This window comes from Macaca mulatta, chromosome 12 (genome assembly GCF_049350105.2).
Source record: "Macaca mulatta isolate MMU2019108-1 chromosome 12, T2T-MMU8v2.0, whole genome shotgun sequence".
Taxonomy (NCBI): domain Eukaryota; kingdom Metazoa; phylum Chordata; class Mammalia; order Primates; family Cercopithecidae; genus Macaca; species Macaca mulatta.
The window spans coordinates 121,569,760-121,588,028 of NC_133417.1; the positions used below are offsets into that span (position 1 = coordinate 121,569,760).

Consider the following 18,269-nt stretch of genomic DNA (forward strand, 5'->3'; position numbering starts at 1 on the left):
TAGTGAAACCCAAGTTTACTTCCCTGGAAATTCTATCACTATCGAAGGCACTGCCCTGTGGACCCTTTCTTCTGCAGAGCACATCTTTGGCATTTGACACCACTTTTTTCCTAAATGTTCTCTTTTCCCCAGTTCTCCTACCTATGAAGCTGCCCACTGGAGGAGCTCCAGAGGCTGGTCCTTTCAAGAAATACTCATACAGCATGAAGCAGGTGCCAGGTACTAGGTTGAGAGCCGATGATCCAGCAACGAATGAACACACACAGTTCACTTCCTCCAGGGATCTTGTAGTCCCTTTGCAGTGCTCCCCTTAGACCTAGACAAGATAACCTCTAGCTCTAGAGGACCCCACTCTGCTGCCCCTTCAGCTGAACCTCTCCCCACAGTGTGAGGAGTCTGCAGGGTCAAGGAACCTCACCTGTCTTCTGGAATATGCTCCAATTACCTGGAACTCTGGAATTCCTGTCCAGAGAGCCATGAACTTGCTCCCAGGACGTGCAGGACTCTCTTCTTTGGATCCATAAACTCTTCCCTCCCTGGCCCAAGGGCAGGGATTGGGGCAAGGCACCACTGTTTGGGGAATGGTATGGACAGAGCTTGGACAAGCCAGCAGGACTGTGTGTACACGTGGGTCCAAGGCTCATTAGTACAGGCTAGAGTCAGCATTGGAAAGAGAATCAGAATGTCCTGTAGACCAAAAGACAGTTATCCCCATTTGACTAGCACAGAATCCAGAGACATCTAAAAGTTCTAAATTCAAACCTGTCTCCCAGGTTGTTTTCAAGGAGTATTTGTTAGGAAAGGAGGATAAAATATATTTTAACAGTTTGTTAGCTGGATTTACTGCTTTTAAATATTTTGGCCCATGGTATGTGAGGTTCCATTTATACTCCTGCCCCAGGGCCTGTAAATGTGAGGGATGGGTCTCTTCTTTGTGGAAGACAGATACTAAATAACCACACAAAGAAATGTAAAATCAAACCATAGCACTAAGACGACTAAGTACACCATTTAAGTCTCTTCTAAAATGCTCTACTTGAGCTCCATTCCCAGGTTTTCATTGCATCTTAGGATCTCCAGATTCCCCATGCCCTGAAAAGCCATATCTTATTCCCAACTAACCGAAACACTGACTAGACCATTCCATACAATTATTGCCCCTTCTGAACACAGAATTCCAGGGAAGCCAACCCCAGAAAGAATAAAAAGGCAGATTAAGCTTGCTAAACTTATCCAGATACACGTCCTACTTTCCATTAGGGCCAGAACAGGTGGCCTCCCACCCTAGCTTCTGACTGCCATGGTGGATTTCGTCTTTGCACCCACCTCTAGGCACTCCACAGCTGCCTAGCTGGGAGGCGGATTCGCCTCTTTTCAAGGTATCCATGTGTGGAGTGCCTGGAGGTTGTTCCACAAAGATAAAATCCTCCATGGCAGTCAGATGTGGGGGTGGGGGACACACATCTCTTCTGCTTCCATCTGTCCAACCTCAGCCTGGCAGCCTAAATCTATTTCTTCTCACTTGGTCTTCGGCAGCAATAGAGAAGTCTTCTCTAACTAACTGTAGATAAAGTGGCAAATTCCCTGACTTGTCTTTTTCAATAGGCACCCCGCCCACTAGCTGCTTTTAAATATACATCTCTTTCTTGTACCTGATATTACTGTAATTCACTCAGCCTCACTGTCTGTGTGTTCTTGATTTCTATCAGCCCCTGTGATGTCTGGGTTAGATTGTGACACTCCCAGAGGGCAGGACCACATCTACCCTGCATCTCTGGACCTTGTCCAGCAGAACAGCAGGCAAAAGGTAGGTGCTTAATAAAGACTTTGATGATGGAAATGGACAAGCTGCGCTCTGTGCCTAGAGCATTATAAGTCTGCAAGAAACAGTCCACATACATGCCACAATCATAGTGGCTTCCTGACAGCCTGTGGGCTAGGGCACACTTTTCCTTTTAAACAAGGCAGGAACAGCACTCTCTTGAATCTGAGATAGTAATAATAACAATAACAAAATGCTATGATAGCACTGCTCTTATAGTATTGACTGATTTGATGCTCAGAATAATCTTATGACATAGGGACTATTATTATTTTCCCAGTTGTACAAATGAGGAATCCAAGACACAGACAAGGTGTATAACTTGTTCAGGCCTATAGCTGGGGACATCTGGCTTCAGAGAGTTCAGATTACCCACAATGGTACATTGTCCCACAAAGTGGGCTAGCGCAGCTTCAACGAAAAAGGGAGAGTGAGGAAGTTTTGAGCTGGACTCTGGTTCTACAGTCTCATGGGTCCTGACCCCTGCTCAACATGAATGAATGGTGGAGAGGAGAGAGGCTTCTCAGTAGCTTTTTAGCATGGAGCCAAGTAGGTTCTCAGAGCAAGTGTTCACACCTATCCCTCTCTCAGTTCCTGTCTTCTCTTCCATTTTTCCAACATGCTAAGCTCATTCACATTCACGCTTTTGAACTTGCTATTTCCTCCACCTGAAATGCTCTTCCCCTAGACCTATGCATTGCCGGGCCCTTCTCATCATTTAGGTATCAGCTCAGATGACACATTCTTAGGAAGACTTTTCCTGATTACCCTATCTAATGTGGTGGTGTCTTTCCTACTACCTCCCTTTCATTCCTTTCTAACTCATTTTCCTTTTTTAAATTTCATCACGGCACTTAAATTACCTTATTTTCTTACTATTTTACTTGTCTATGTATGGTCTCTACCAGAATGTCAGCTTCAGGAGAGCAGAAATTTCATCTGTTTTGTTCACTCCTGAATACTCATGCCTGGAACAGCAACGGGCACACTGTAGATGCCCCCAAAAAATTGTTAAATAAATGCATGCACCAATGAATGGATGCAAAGTCCTTTGTAGGTAGGTGCAAAGGTGAAACTAGCTGGATTCTCTTGTTCCTCACCACAGATATTGCAAGCCCTTGGCAGGAAAGGACCAAATATTCATTTTTTGGGCAGTTGTTTAGCCCCTATAGCAGTAGCAAATGATTGGGGTGATGGGGAGTGGGGAGGTGGGGGTCTGCTTAATTCCTTTGTTTGGCCAGAGATAACACCAAGATATTCAGTTACTAAGATTGCAGACCACATTTCCTCCAGGGCCATGTGTAGACAATTGCTGAACAGCTCTCTCCCTGAACAGAAACTAAAATACAGAAATTTTTTCTCTCTCTTTCCCCCATTCCCCCTCCCTCCTCCTCCTCCTCCTCCTCTCTCTGTCCCTCTCTTTCTCCTTCCCCTCTGCTGCTGTTGCCCTTCTATCTCTCTATCTCTCTCTTCCTTCTCTAGAGTTTCCCTTATCTTCTCTCCTTTGTCTCTTTCATAGAAATGCTGTGGGGAAAAAAAAAAAAAAAGAAGAAAGTGGGAAACTGTATTCTCCACACCTAATGCAGTACTCACATTGCTCTTATTACTGCTATAACACAATCCCATTAAAGCCTCTTGGTTCCTGCACAGATAAAGTAAACCCCCAAAACATAATAATCATATGCAGGAAGTGCTTAATTTGATCCAGTCTTAATGCAGACTTGGCCCCCTAATCCTCTCACATAATAGAGCCCATTCCTTTACTGGTGTTAGCTTTTTTTATTCAATGCTTTATTTATGACACATCATCAAAATAATGAACAAGAAAGGAAAGCTTCTAACCTCTGACCAGATCTTGTATCACATGAGGGTATTTCACAATATTGCCATTTTTTTTTCTTTTTCTTTTTCAATAAAATACAGCTTTCTGTTATCAAAATACATGCTCATTATATATAAATCCCTTCCAAGATATTTTTTATACTTGTTTTCTCCTGGATTCTCCCAACACACCTCTGAGGAAGGGAGAGGGGCATGAAAAGGTGTCTCCAAATCATGTAAGTTGGAAAAGCAGCCCAGAGGCATAAAGCTATTTGGAGAAGTTCACACAGCAGGGGAAATATTATCCCAGGGCACCTCCAAGTCCTGCTGTTTTCTAGATACAAGAGTGCTCTTGCCAGAAGCCACACTCGCAGCAGCCCCTGTGACATGCAGACCTGAGCCCATATGGGAGACAAAAGAAATGCCTTAGGAATTTAGGAAGCTAAATAATTCTTTCTTTTGAAAAGTATGAAGTACTTGATGGCGGCAAGAGCCTGATATTAAAGTGAGGCACCCTCTTGTTGTCAGCCAAGCCACTCTATCCCACAGCTCTGATGGAGCCTGGTGCTGGAAGTAGAGAGAAGGACTGAAGGAAAGGCACTCTGGAAGTTTTTCCCTAACAGGAGTTTTCAACTCTGGACAACACTTTATTGGATACTTAGGTAATCTTAGTCATAAGAAGGAAGAATCCAGCCCCCAGCCTCTCAGAGACATTTATTCATACTGAGATCTATATCACTTCCCCTCATAATTCCAAGCTGTAGCTCCAGGAATCGCTAGTCCCTAAAGTTCTTTGTCCATTGAAAGCAAAGCAAGAAAATGAATGAAAATGCCAGCTAAGCCTGCGTCTTACAGAGCACACCCTCAGCAAGAACCAGAGCCAGTCAAAGCCTGGCATGGCATCCTGCTGCACTGCCACTTCCACAAGGAGTATCCAGAGGTCTTCTCTGCACTTCAGGAAACTACTGAAGAAGTGGCTGATGGGAACACATAACCTTGCCCACCTTGCAATTGAATATTCCTTCTCCAGCATCACTTACTGGCTAAGCCTTTCTATCTGTGATTCTTTGGAGAGTGTTGCCACCTTCTATGGTTCTTGAAGAATGTACACATGCTATCCAGCACTACTGGCACTAGATTGTAGGTGAACTTAGGAGAGGTGTTTGTGAAAAATCTGAATGAATAGGGTAGGGAAAACCTGCCAGACTTGGGAAAGCTCTGGTCCATGAGAGAGTTGGCATTCCCTATCCTGGATGGGCAGCATTTAAGGGATTTTCTAAGTCAATACACTTTAGGTCTGAAAAGAGAAATAACAAGATACCTTATTCCCTACTCCAGTCCTTTAAACTCACTCTCATTCCTATTTACCTGCCTGTTTTCAACATAGAAAAATTTGGGTCTGCCAAGAAGTGTCTCAGCAAACCATTTAGTCTTGGGCCTAGAATCCCTCTGCATTTCCTCCTCAGTCGCTAGAACATAATGCCGAGGATGTCAATGTGATATGAAAGAAAGTTGTCCAAAGTGAAAGAACAAGCTTACTGGATTTCAACCTATGAGGATAGGAAAAGAGAACAAGATCTTGGCATACTCTCAGAGCAGGAAGAAGTTGGGATATGGGACTGAAGATGAGCTAGACGAAATGTTATTAACAACAAATTAGATAAAAGGATATCTTGGCAACCAGTGTGAATGTACCACCAAGTTTCTTCACTCCGTTACTTCTAGATCTTCTATTCTGAGGATGTTTGTGAAATTTGGAGATGGAATTGGAGACACTAGCATTGGAAAGAAAATGCAAAACCTAGAACACAAACGAACCACCAAGCAGGCTCCACGGGGAACCAGACACTCATTGGGCAAAGTTAACCACAAGAAATATCAATGAGGGCTCTTAAACATAGAGTCCTCATACTAGAGGCAACATAATGGTTCCCCAGGGCAAGCAGGCGAGTAGCAATCTGCAAGACCTGAAAATACCACAGGAAGCAGGAGAAGAGAAAAGGGGACTCACCTGTTCTGGCCCCTGGAAGCAGATGCGGCAGAGTGGGGTCCTCATACCACTGTCCAAGCTGCTGCCCAGTGAGTAACGATCCTCGGTCTTCTCCTTACAGAAGTCATCTGAGGAGGCACTGCTGAGCAGTGAGGCAGGTGGCTCTGTGGCTGGGCCACCCCAGTCATTTTCCACAGAAGAAGGTGGCAAGGGGGGTGGAGGTGGCACAGGAGGGGGCTCCCTGCCCACCACTTCTCGGGGGCCCCTCCAGCCTGCCCACCCCCCGGCGCCCAGAGCCGGAAGGGTGTTGTTGTTGGCCGCCAAACCGGGGGGCTGGGGGTCGCCGTGCATGGGCAGGGGCGCTTGAGGAGGGCGCCGCAGTAAGAAAACCTTCAGGTCATTGAAGAGCATGCGGCAGCGGCACTTGAGGAGACCCTGGTGGCGCAACATCTGGGGGGCTGGGGCGCACAATCCACAGCAGTACCAGCCGCAGCAGCAGCACCACCACCACCAGAGCAGCCCACACAGGGGCATCAGCATGTGCCCCGTGGAAGGAGAGAGCCCAAGAGGGGTGGCCGGAGTCTTAAAAGAGGGGGACAGGACAGGACAGATTTGGGGGCCCACAGTGGATCTGTATTGTGGGGGCAGTCTGCTTTCTCACTGGCTTTTCGTTCAACCCCTCCAAGTAGCAAATAAATTGATCCCAGGACTGAGAAGTGTGAGTCACTGGTTCTGAACTCCACCTGCAAAGCCCAATAACAAAAAAGTTTTTCTTGCCCTCACACACCCACCCCAACCTCCAACTTTGTTCAGTGTGTCTCCTTTCTGCCTTTGACCTGAGGACACTGGTAGGAGCAGAGGGTTTGAAGAAGTGTGCTGAAGGGGCCACTAGAGCCTTAAGATCAATGTTGAATTGTTTAAAAGTTCCCCAGGAAAGGATTATTGGGTTCTTCTCAAATTCCTAGGCCGTGAGAAATCTTTCTTTTATATAAAAGGGTGAGGACAATTGTAAATCAAATTTGGAGTGGATTGAACTGGGCTTAGAGAAAACTAGCTCAATGAAGAATTGAAGACTGCATGTGTGAGAGAGAAAAGATAGTTCTTCTCAGGTGGTAGGGGTTAGGGGGAGTCAAGGTAGGGGAGGAGAGAAGATTGGGAGAAGTTTTAATTCTCCTGGGCAGAAAACTGGGGCAATTAACCCCCAGAAGCACCAGAGTTGCTTTTAAGAGAGCAGTTGGGTGGGGGAGGGGGTTGCAGGTGAAACTGGGCTAGGGGCTTGTGCTTTGCCTCTGCAGCCAAAGGGCTAAGCAGAAGAGGGGAAAGCCAATTAGGAGAAGAGAGGTAAAATAGAGGGTTAGGAAGGAAAAAGGATGGAAGAAAAAGAAAAGATCGTTTAACCCTTGCAGAGGCGCCTCCTTCCTGAGCGTGAAGATCCTGGCTAGAGGAAGGATGTGTGTACCGGGGTGAGAGGGCGGTGGAGCAGAGAACAGGGGTAGAGGAGGGGGGCGTGTGGGAGAGAACAGGAGAAAGGAGCGGTTACATTATCTCAGCCCCCAGCCCACCCCTGCTGCAGTCGGCAAATCCGTGCCCCCCACCCCCCTCGGTTCCATCAAAGGTCCCTTCGGGCGAGGGGCAAGAGCCGAGAGAAGGGCAGGTCCGGGCGGGCGAGTGGCCTCGCCTTCTCCTCCTCTTCCTCCTCTGGGTCGCGGTCGCCCTCCTCCTCCGGCTCCGGGTCGGCCCGCGCCCGCAGCTGCTGCTGCGGCGGTGGAGGCGACTGCTGCTCGGCGTCCGGATGTCTCCGGGGCGGGGGCTGCTCGGGCTCGTCCTCTGGCTGCTGCCCGCCGTCCGGCGCGGTCGCGACTCCGGCCTTCATGATCCTCCTCCTCCTCCCCCTTCCCTGGGGGCCAGCCCTGAGCCCCCGCGCCCGGGCAGCGCTGCCATGCAACCAGAAGCGAGGCAGGCGTGGGGGTGGGGGCGGCTGGGGAGTGAGGAGGGGGGGTAATAAAAAATGAAATAATACTAGTGGAATAATTCGGTTCTCAGTCAGGCAAGAGTGCTTCTGAAGGGTGGGGGCGGAGGAGGGCGGCTGCCGGGTCTGCTCGGCAGCTCTGCCCCCGCTACCCCCACCAAGGGCGGCCTCGGCCCGCTCTCTGCCCCCCCACCCCGCCCCTTCCTCCTCTCCGCCGCCTCTGGCTGGCTGGGTTCGCTGTTGCTACCTCTCCTCGCAGATGCAACGAGGTAAGGCTTGTTTGCGGTGCCAGCTGAAGGTGGGGAGGGGGGAGCGAAGCAGTGTGGCCGAGGTGGGAGGCAGCCGGCACTTGGCTCCAGCTTGGTCCTCGCGACTCCCCAAAACCGTATATAAATATATCTCTTATAAAAGCCGAGAGGAAGCAAATCAGATTCCAGGCTGCTGCCAGGTGTTGTCTCGTCTTCCGCCGTTGCTCAGCACCCGCCGCTGCCCCCACTGGCTCGATTCCCAAAGGGGTGGTGCTGGAAGGAGGTGGCGGGGCGGCTAGCTGACCGTCCGAGAATTGGAAACAAGGTTCTTGCAGCGAGGGAGGCTCTCGGCTATCTCCGCCGCCGGCGCCGCGGCCGCCGCTGCTGCATTCAGCACCCCGGGCGAGTGGACAGCTCCCACCCAGACCCCGCGCGTCACGCTAGTGGGGGCCTGACGCAGACGCCGCGGAGGGATGGAGGAGGGAAAGGGGATGAGAGGAAAAGAAGCTGGAGGGAGAGGGAGCAAGAGGAGGAGAGACTGTGCGAGGGAAGGGGATGGGGAGGGACCAAGGGAAAGGGAGGTAACCAGGAGAGGGAGGGATTGAGGAAGGGAGGAGGGAGCGAAGTGAAGAGCAAAAGAAAGAAAGAGAAAGGCCACAGGGAGGGAGGGGAGCGATTCAGGCAGTAACTCTTGCGTTTTCCTCAGCAGGAACGTGTCGGTGTGGAAGGTCTGGTTGTAGACTCTCTGCCCGCTGTCCACTATCACAGTTCCCCTCTTTGCACATACAAGACACAGACACCTCTCGACCAGAGACCGTTTCTCTGTTCACGTAAACATTTAAAGTAGATCTCAGTCTGCAAGGTTTCGAGGAGATAAAGTTTTGTGACTTCCACAATGAAGCTGGGACTTGATGGAGATTAAATCCCTCACGACTAAGACCTCATGAGAAGGAAATGCTTCAAATGTTCAAACAGGGAGGAGGATGCTAGTACCATTTTTTTTTTTTTTTGTCAACTTCTTCGTCTAGAATTTAAGCTCCAACTGACAGAGATAATTTTTTAATTCATCTGATCCCATGTGCCCAAGTCAGTGATGGTATGTAGTAAGTGTTCAATGCATATTTGTTGAATGGCTTGTGGCCACCATCACCACAGTCATCACTACTGTAAGTCACAGTCCTCTTTCAATTGTGAATCATAAGAATCCAGAGCAATATTTCATCTTCGTCTTCACCAATATCCCCAGCCTCCTCCCTATTCAAGCCTTTCACTGAGCCGCTGACAAGAGGTAATTTGAAATGGATTTTAATTTCCTCTCCTACTTCTGCTACTGACTCATGTCACCCTACCCTATTTTTCTCAAGGAGTTTCTAGTGAGCAGCAAAGTGTCCCTAAATGTGAAGAGCAAGAAAAAGCAGGAAACTTAAAGTGTGCTATATAAAACCTCAGTATTTGCAGCTGTAGAATTTGGTCATTGAAAACTTAGGATTGCTTTTTTTTTTTTTTTTGCCTTTCCTTATAAACTCTCCCCCTCCCACACACACACACCCCTCTAGGACCATAGAGAAGTTATGCCAGTGATTCATCCAAACAGCCGTGGTAATGTCTTTAGAAATATTGGAGCCATAGACAGAGTAGCATGCAAAATTTCTGCAGCAAAATATCATTGGAATGAAGTTCAGTCCAATGAGTCATAAGAAAACTACCCTTTTGCTGCCATCTCTATGAATGATTCATTCCTATAAGCTCTAAGGAGAAACGACCTACATCTCAGTCTTGGTTAACCCAGCATGGATACTTGTCTGAATCATGCCCCAGGACCCACCATGGATGCTGAGACCCAGCCCAAGGTGGCCGGTTTAAAGATGATACTAATATTTTTAATAACTACAAAATAATATTTATTAATATCAGCACAAAGACTGTGCAGAACCTCTTTATTTTAAAATTTTTATTTGTTCTTCAAGAAAATATTTTGTGTTCCACATCACTCTGTATCTGTCTCTGGTATTGCAGAAATCATATTCTATATAATAATTATCTCACCATACATTAATCTCCCTTTATATGACTCAGAGCTACTTTAAGGCTGGGATCAGTATTTATATTTGTATCACCAGCACATAATGCAGCACCCAAAGTTTAGTAGGTGTTCAAGAAAATGGACTCTGAATAAATAAATGGCTTTTTTATTTCAGTGAAGCTACCATATTTCTCCCCTTCAGCCTAGACACATACATGTGAGTGCTCCCACATATGACTGAATATCTGCTTTACCCAAAATTGACTTTTAGGGTTTTGTGCTCATTAAATTCTAGCTCCAAGTGTGTTGTGCAAGTAAATTGGGGCAGGAGATAGAAATGCCATATGAGACCTATATCCAGAGTCATAGAAATGGATGATGTCCAGCCAGGTGCGGTGGCTCACACCTGTAATCTCAGCACACTGGGAGGCCGAGGCGGGTGGATTACCTGAGGTTGGGAGTTCAAGACCACCCTGACTAACATGGAGAAACCCCGTCTCTACTAAAAATACAAAATTAGCTGGGTGTGGTGGCACATGCCTGTAATCCCAGCTACTTGGGAGGCTGAGGCCGGAGAATCGCTTGAACCTGGGAGGCAGAGGTTGCGGTGAGCCAAGATTGTGCCATTGCACTCCAGCCTGGGCAACAAGAGCGAAACTCCATCAAGAAAAGAATAGAAAAGAAGGAAATGTATGATGTCCATAACAAGATTACCTTTCCCAACCCTTCCATTGAAAGTGAAAAGATTTCTAGAAACAGAAAACTGCTAAGGACAGGAAGCAACAACAGGACTGCCTTTAGAAAGATTGAGAAGTGGCCGGGCATGGTGGCTCAAACCTGCAATCCCAGCACTTTGGGAGGCCTAGGCAGATGGATTGCCAGAGGTCAGGAGTTTGAGACCAGCCTGGCCAACATGGTGAAACCCCATCTCTACTAAAAATACAAAAAAAAAAAAAAAACAAAAAACAAAAAAAAAACAGGCATGGTGGTGTGCACCTGTAATCCCAGCTACTCGGGAGGCTGAGGGAGGAGAATTGCTTGAACCAGGGAGGTGGAGGTTGCAGTGAGCAGAGATTGCACCACTGCACTCCAGCCTGGGTGACAGAGTAAGACTCCACCTCAAAAAAAAAAAAAAAAAAAAAAAAAAGACTGAGAAGCCTGAGAGGCCTGTTTTGAATATAATGTAAATCTTGTAAAACACTTAACTGAGTTAGATTCTTCTTACATTATTGTCCAAGCATGAGCCTAAAAGTAAAAACCCCATTATTGTCTAATGAGCTCCAGAGTAAAAACAACCATAAAGACCATATTAAATCAATGGGTTCCTATTTAGACATTCGAAAAATATTTACTGAACACCCATCATAGGTAAGGCATTGAATTGTGTTGAAAGATGTGGCGAACACAAATTCTTTGGAATTGCATCCTCAAGAGTCTAGTACTATAAATATGTATGCAATCATAATATAAAGCATAAAATAGTAAGTTTTACAAAAGCATACAAAGTTTGGGGAGTGTCAGAATAGGGAGATAATGCTTACAGCTTGGCAGCAATTAGGAGAGGTGGGAAGAGCGGGGAGGTGGAGATAGACGCCAGAGCTCTGGGAAAGCCTTGAAAGCCTTTTTCAAGAAGTGACATTTGAACTCAGTTAAAATACGTGGAATTTAGAGGAAGGAGGCATATTCCTGGCAGTGGGAGCATTGAATACTTTAGCTTTTCCATTAGGCTATGGTGGAAGTTACTCAAAGGTAAGTAGCTAGAGGAAATGTCAGAAAGGTAGGCTGGAACCAGATTACAGAAGACCCTGAACGCCACTCTGGGAGAAGATTTATTCATTGACCAGGTACTTGTTTTAATGGTTTTAAAGATTTGGAGCTGAAAGTGAAGGGCAAAAATAAACTTTATCTCTGAGCAGGTTAATTAACTGGGTGGGATTTCATTGCTAACAGGTGAGAAGCAATCAATATTTTTCATTTCACGCCAGAAAATTCTCAGCTTCTTAATAGATTTATTCTTTTAAATGAGGTTGTTTTCAGATATATTTCATTACATACAGGGATGCTGAGATCATAAGAATTAGAAGAGGAATAGAGGAATGAAAGGCACCAAAAAATAGTCTTCAGGAAGAAATGTGAGGAGACCCAGAGATTCAGAAGGGATGCATTATGGAGGCCATTGTACTTGTTTCTCCAACAAAGAGCTCTAAAGAGACTCCATGCTCGTTGTTATTATTTCTTCTTTGCCTAGACAGATAGTAACCCAGGCTAGAGGAGATTTTACAGACCCTTTAAAAAGAGAGGTTTAGAAAAATTAAATAACTCTGTGACTAAGATCTCATTGCAAAGTAAGTGTCAGGTAGGGGCCAGAACTCACATATCTTCTCTTCTACTCCTCAATACAATTTGCTTTCTGCTATACCACATTAGACTTTCTTCAGATATATAGCTCCTCAATAATCGGTGTAGAATTATGGTTAACAGGCAAATTAAGAGCTACCATGTGCTTTTCATATGTACTTAGGAGCACCTGGACACTTATTAAAAATATAAATTCTTAGGTGCCACTGCAAGTCTACTAAATAAGAATTTCTTGGGAAACAACCTGGAAATCCATTTTTTGACAAGTGCATTACCCAAGTGATTTTTTTAAACCTCAAAATGCCTTAGATGGTAGTTGTTATTTTTCACATTTTTGGGGTAAGAAAACTGAGTCTTGGGGAAACTAAGTCTAAGGTCATGCAGTTGGTAAATACCAAAGCTGAGATTCTAACAGAGGGCTCTCTGAAATTGAAGTCTATGCTCTTCTTACTATGAAATACTGCCCTTTTAATTAGATCTCCAGGTGCCACATGGTATCCCCACATAATTATCTGTCTGCTCTACATGTCCCATGTCAAAAGATAGTTCAAATTCAAGGTAAGGTGTGTAGGGAGCTTCCTAAATGGCCCCAATGATCCCTGCCTTCTGGCACCCATGCCTTACTTGATTCTAATAATCAGAATACAGTGAAAATGATGGGATGTCACTTCAGAGATCAGGATACAAAAGACTGTGACTTGGTTGGGTGCGGTGGCTTATGCTTGTAGTCCCAGCACTTTGGGAGGCTAAACCATTGACAAGGGGGTAATTTGAAAAGGATTTTAATTTCCTATTTCTGTTCCTGACCCATGTCACCCTACTCCATACTTCTCAAGGAGTTTCTGGTGAGAATAAGATTGTCCCTAAATGAGAGGAGCACACTAAGTTTTGGGGTAATTTGTTACACAGCAATTGATAACCCATACATAAGGGCACTTAGAGCACCAACCACTATGCCCATACTTCCTGTACTTCAATGTATGCTACCCTAAAAACTCAGACAGAGTTTGATCATTCATAAGGCATTGAAAGTATAAATGTGAGAGCTCATGGGGGTGGGGAGGGGGAAGTATTTTGATATGCTTAATTGGTGAGCTTGAATTCATGCCCTAAGATTATCTTAAGGATCACCTGTGGTGCTCATTAAAGGGGCAGATTCCTGGGTAGACTCTTGCCTCCAGAGATTCCAATTTAGTACAGTGTAGGATTTAGGATATGCACTTTGGATTAGTTCCTTGGGCAATTCTGGGACAGACAATCCTTGAGCTCCCTTGTGAAGAACACTGACTTAAAAGGTAAAGCCCAGAGCCAGGACCCCACCCTTCAGTTATCAGTTACCATGAGAGCAGAGCTAGCCACTGCCTGCCATGATTTAATATTACTCTGTAGACATGAGTGAGTAAAGAGCAATTTCTGGATCAATGTCAAAAAGAAGCAACATAGTGAAACAGAAAAGATGCTGAACAGAGATTTGTTCATTTGGCTCTGGAGCCCTAGACCCTCCTGGTGATAGGTATACAGTAAGACAGATCATGTCCATGCCCTCACAAAGTTCACAGCCTGGTGTGAAAGACAGATAAGTAAGCAAATAAAATAAGTTAATTTCCTGTGTTGATAAGTGCTATAAGGAGACTAAACACAGTAATGTGGTAGAGAATGACCTACTAGAATGTGTGTTTACGAGAGGAAAATAGATGGTAAGGGCTGCGATGGCTTCCCTGAATTTAGACCTCAAAGAGAAGGAACTAATGATTTGAAGATCTGAGGCTGTTTTCAATCAGAGAAGTCAGCAAGCACAGAGCCTGAGGTGAGGCTATGTGGCACATTAGGGGAACATATAAAAGGCCAGTTGGAGGCAAGGGAACGAGAGGCGGCGTAATGGAAGATGAAATGAGAGAGGAGGGCAGGAATCATGTTATGTAGGCTACTGTAACAATGGGAAAAGAGATTGCATTTAATTCTAACTGAGCTGGAAAGCCACTGAAAGATTTTAAGTAATGGATTTTTTTTTTTTTTTTTGTAAAACATCCTTTCGGTTGCTGAGTAGGGAGTGGACTGGAAGTAGGCAAGAGTGGAAACAGCTTGGCCACTAATCAGCTGTATGACTCCAGAGATTGAGTGCACTTGGGGCCTCAGTTTCCCAATCAGTAAAATACTTGGCACCAAAGGAGCAGTATGGTTCCTTCTATCTTCACTATTCCATGAATACACCGTGGTAGCCTGAATTTGAACCAAGCTCTTATATGTGAGTGGAAAATAAGTCTCTGGTTTCCATCTCACTGCATGCCATGGTCACTTGATATCAGCTCAGCACTTCCTCCTCCTCTCCATGGCTCCTGACTGGTGCCTGAAACCACACAGATGGCCTCCTTGCCTGTCGCATCCCAGCCCAGAGCCATCTGCCGGGGTTTCTAGTTTGGGGATGCTCCTGGGGGGAAATGACTGGCCAGCCTGCTCTGTATCATCACCAGCCCTACTACCCACCTCCAGCACCACCCTGCTGCCTACCGCCCGCCTGTGCAGGCTTCTTTGAGCTCTTTTTCTGGGAAGGCAAATGGCATTATTAAATATTCAATACGCCTGCAAAGAGGCAGTGGACATGATAGACAGAACCTGCTTTTCAATTGTGCTGAGAGGGCAGCTGCCTACTCAGAGTGAGGCTGGGACAAAGGAGGTATGGTCTCAGCCAATGTTTCCCAGGGCTCCTCTGATGTGTCCACCCTACATGTGGTCCCAGATATGAGGGCTTTTATCCTTCATGGGGACAAGTCCCTCCACAGACCATTCCTCAATGGTGACATATCATCTTGTTCAAGTGACATGTGACAATGTATGGAATTACAGGTGTCTGAGATGTATGTGTATACATATATAGTTCTAAACAGAAATGTAATCTGTATTTACCTCAAATTCCCCCAGCTCATATGTGTACAGTGATACCCACATTCTGCAAACGTTAGCCATGTACACGTAACCCATTTTACCACAGGGCTCACTTAATGCAATGTGACTTTAAAAAGAACCTGTTTTAAATGGCTACCCAATGGGCACATGTAGCTTGATAGCCAGACAAATAGAAATATTGATTTTTAGATGCAGACATAGCAACAATAAAACCTTTAATTTATATACCATCCTTCTCCTGGGGAATTTGCAGGATGTATCACATCTCCCCTATGTGGAGAGTCCAAAAGTTTATGCATGAGATGTGAAGCAGAATTAATATAAACACAGAGAAAGTCCTATAACATTTTAGTTAATGCTACCTATGCACCATATGCACCCTAAGCGTCTGAATTCACACACCATCTAAAATATAAATTATATCAAGAATTTGTATGTAATACCATACACATGCATGCTATGTGACTATGTCCTAAGTAACATTACCTGGAGACTAAAAAAAAAAACTTTGTAAGTGCATTTTCATTTCTGCCTTTTCAGATTAGGTATAGTTATTGAAATAGAACATGATTAACATGATTAGATAATTGGGTAAAAATCCATTAAGTGGTTCACTTAAGACTCCTGCAATTTGCTATATATAGGTAAATACCTCAATATTAAAAAGTGAGAAAAAACAAAGTTGCATCTTGAAATCCAGGATGCTGTCTCCTAACCTGGGGTCAGGGTAATGTAGAGTACAGGCATAGCTTGTTTTATTACATGTCACTGTATTGCACTTCACAGATCTTGCATTTCTTACAAATTGAAAGGTTTGTGGCAACCCTACGTGGAGCAAGTCTATTGGTGACATTTTCACAATAGCCTGTGCTCATTTCGTGTCTCTATGTCCCATTCTGGCAATTCTCACAATACTCCAAACTTTTTCATCATTATTTTATCTGTTATGGGGATCTGTAATGAGAGGTCTTAGATGCTACGATAGTAATTGTTTTGAGGTGTCATGAACCATGCCCATATAAAACAATAAATTTAATTGATAAATGTTTTGTATGTCTTGATTGTTCCACTGACCGGTCATTCCCACATCTCTCTCCTGCTTCTCAGTCCTTCCTATTCCCTGAGATCAAACCATATTGTAATTAGGTCAATTAATAACCCTACAATGACCTCTAAGTGTGCAAGTGGAAAAAAGAGTTGCATGTCGCTTATGTTAAATTAGAAACTAGAAATTATTATGCTTAGTGAGGAAGCCATTTTGAAAGCAGAGATAGGCCAAAAGCTAGACCTCTTGAGCCAAACAGCCAAGTTATGAATACAGAGAAAACGTTCTTGAAGGAATTTAAAAGTACTACAGTGAACACACAAATGATAAGAAAGCAAAACTGCCTCATTGCTGATATGGAGAAAGTTTTGGTGGTCTGAATAGAAGGTCAAACCAGACACAACTGTCTTTTAAGCCAAAGACTAATCCAGAGCAAGGACCTAACTCTCTTCAACTCTGTGAAGGTTGAGAGAGGTGAGGAAGCTGCACAAGAAAAGCTGGAAACTAGCAAAGGTTAGTTCATTATCCTGTCTTCACAACACGAAAATACAAGGCGAAGCAGCAAGTACTGGTGTAGAAGCTGCAGCAAGTTAGCCAGAAGATCTAGCTAAGACAATTAATGAAGGTGGCCACACTAAATAGCACATTCTCAGTGTAGACAAAACAGACTTATATTGGAAGAAGATGCCATCTAGGACTTTCACAGCTAGGGAAGTAATTGCCTGGCTTTGATGCTTTAAAGGACAGGCTGACTGTCTTGTTAGAAGCTAATACAGCTGATGACTTTAAGTTGAAACCAATACTCATTGACCATTCCAAAAATCCTGGGGTCCTTAAGAATTATGCCAAATCTACTCTGCCTGTGCAGTATAAATGGAAAAACAAAGCCTGGATGACAAGACATTTGTTTGTAGCAAGGTTTACTGAATATATATATATATGTTTTGTTTTGTTTTGTTTTTGAGAAAGAGTCTTGCTCTGTCACCCAGGCTAGAGTGCTAGAGTGCAGTGGTGTGATCTCAGCTCACTGAAACCTCAGCCTCCTGGGGTCAAGTGATTCTCCTGCCGTAGCCTCCTGAGTAGCTGGGACTACAGGCACCCACCACCACACCTGGCTAATATTTTTTTTTTTTTTTTAAGTAGAGACGGGGTTTCACCATGTTGGCCAGCCTAGTCTTGAACTCCTGACCTCAGGTGATCTGCCCACCTAGGCCTCCCAAAGTGCTGGGATTACAGGCATGAGTCACCATACCTGGCTGGTTTACTGAATACTTTAAGCCCACTGTTGAGAACTACTGCTAAGCAAAAAAATGATTCCTTTCAAAATATTACTGCTCATTAACAATGCCCCTGGCCACCCAAGAGCTCTGGTGGAGATGCACCACGAGATTAGTGCTGCTTTCATGCTCTTTTAACCTAACATCCACTCCATAGCCCATGGATCAAGGAGTCATTTTAACTTTCCTGTCTTGTGGTTTAAGAAATACATTTTGTAAGGCTATAGCAGCCACACATAGTGATTCTTCTGATGGATCTGGGTAAAGTACATTGAAAACCTTCTGGAAAAGATTCATCATTCTAGACGTCACTAAGCACATTTGTGTTTCATGGGAGGAGGTCAAAATATCAACTTTAAACATGAGTTTGGAAGAAGTTGATTTCAACCCTCATGGATGACTTTGGGGGTTCAAGACTTCAGGGGAGGGGGTCACTGCAGATGTGGTGGAAATAGCAAGATAATCATAACTAGAAATTACAGCCTAAAGATGCTACTGAATTGCTATAATTTTATGATAAAACTTTAATGAATGAGGAGTTGCTTCTTATGGATGAGCAAAGAAAGTAATTTCTTGAGATAGAATCTACTCCTGGTGAAGATGCTGTGAACATTGTTGAAATGACAACAAAGGATTTATTTTTATTTTAATTTTTTATTACACTTTACGTTCTAGGGTACATGTGCACAACGTGCAGGTTTGTTACATATGTATACATGTGCCATGTTGGTGTGCTGCACCCATTAACTCGTCATTTACATTAGGTATATCTCCTAATGTTATCCCTCCCCCTCCCCCCACCCCACAACAGG

At 44.7% G+C, this 18,269-nt stretch overlaps 1 protein-coding gene across 1 annotated transcript in view; it reads right to left on the minus strand.

Moving 5' to 3' along the window:
• Positions 1 to 7,263, minus strand: part of MARCHF4 (membrane associated ring-CH-type finger 4) — a 111,520-nt gene extending 104,257 nt beyond the window's left edge. The window contains 1 exon segment of the mRNA NM_001266961.2: positions 5,655 to 7,263. Within this exon segment, the coding sequence (NP_001253890.1) occupies positions 5,655 to 6,173 (519 nt within the window). The 5' untranslated portion in view covers positions 6,174 to 7,263.
• Between the last annotated feature and the right edge of the window lie 11,006 nt (positions 7,264 to 18,269).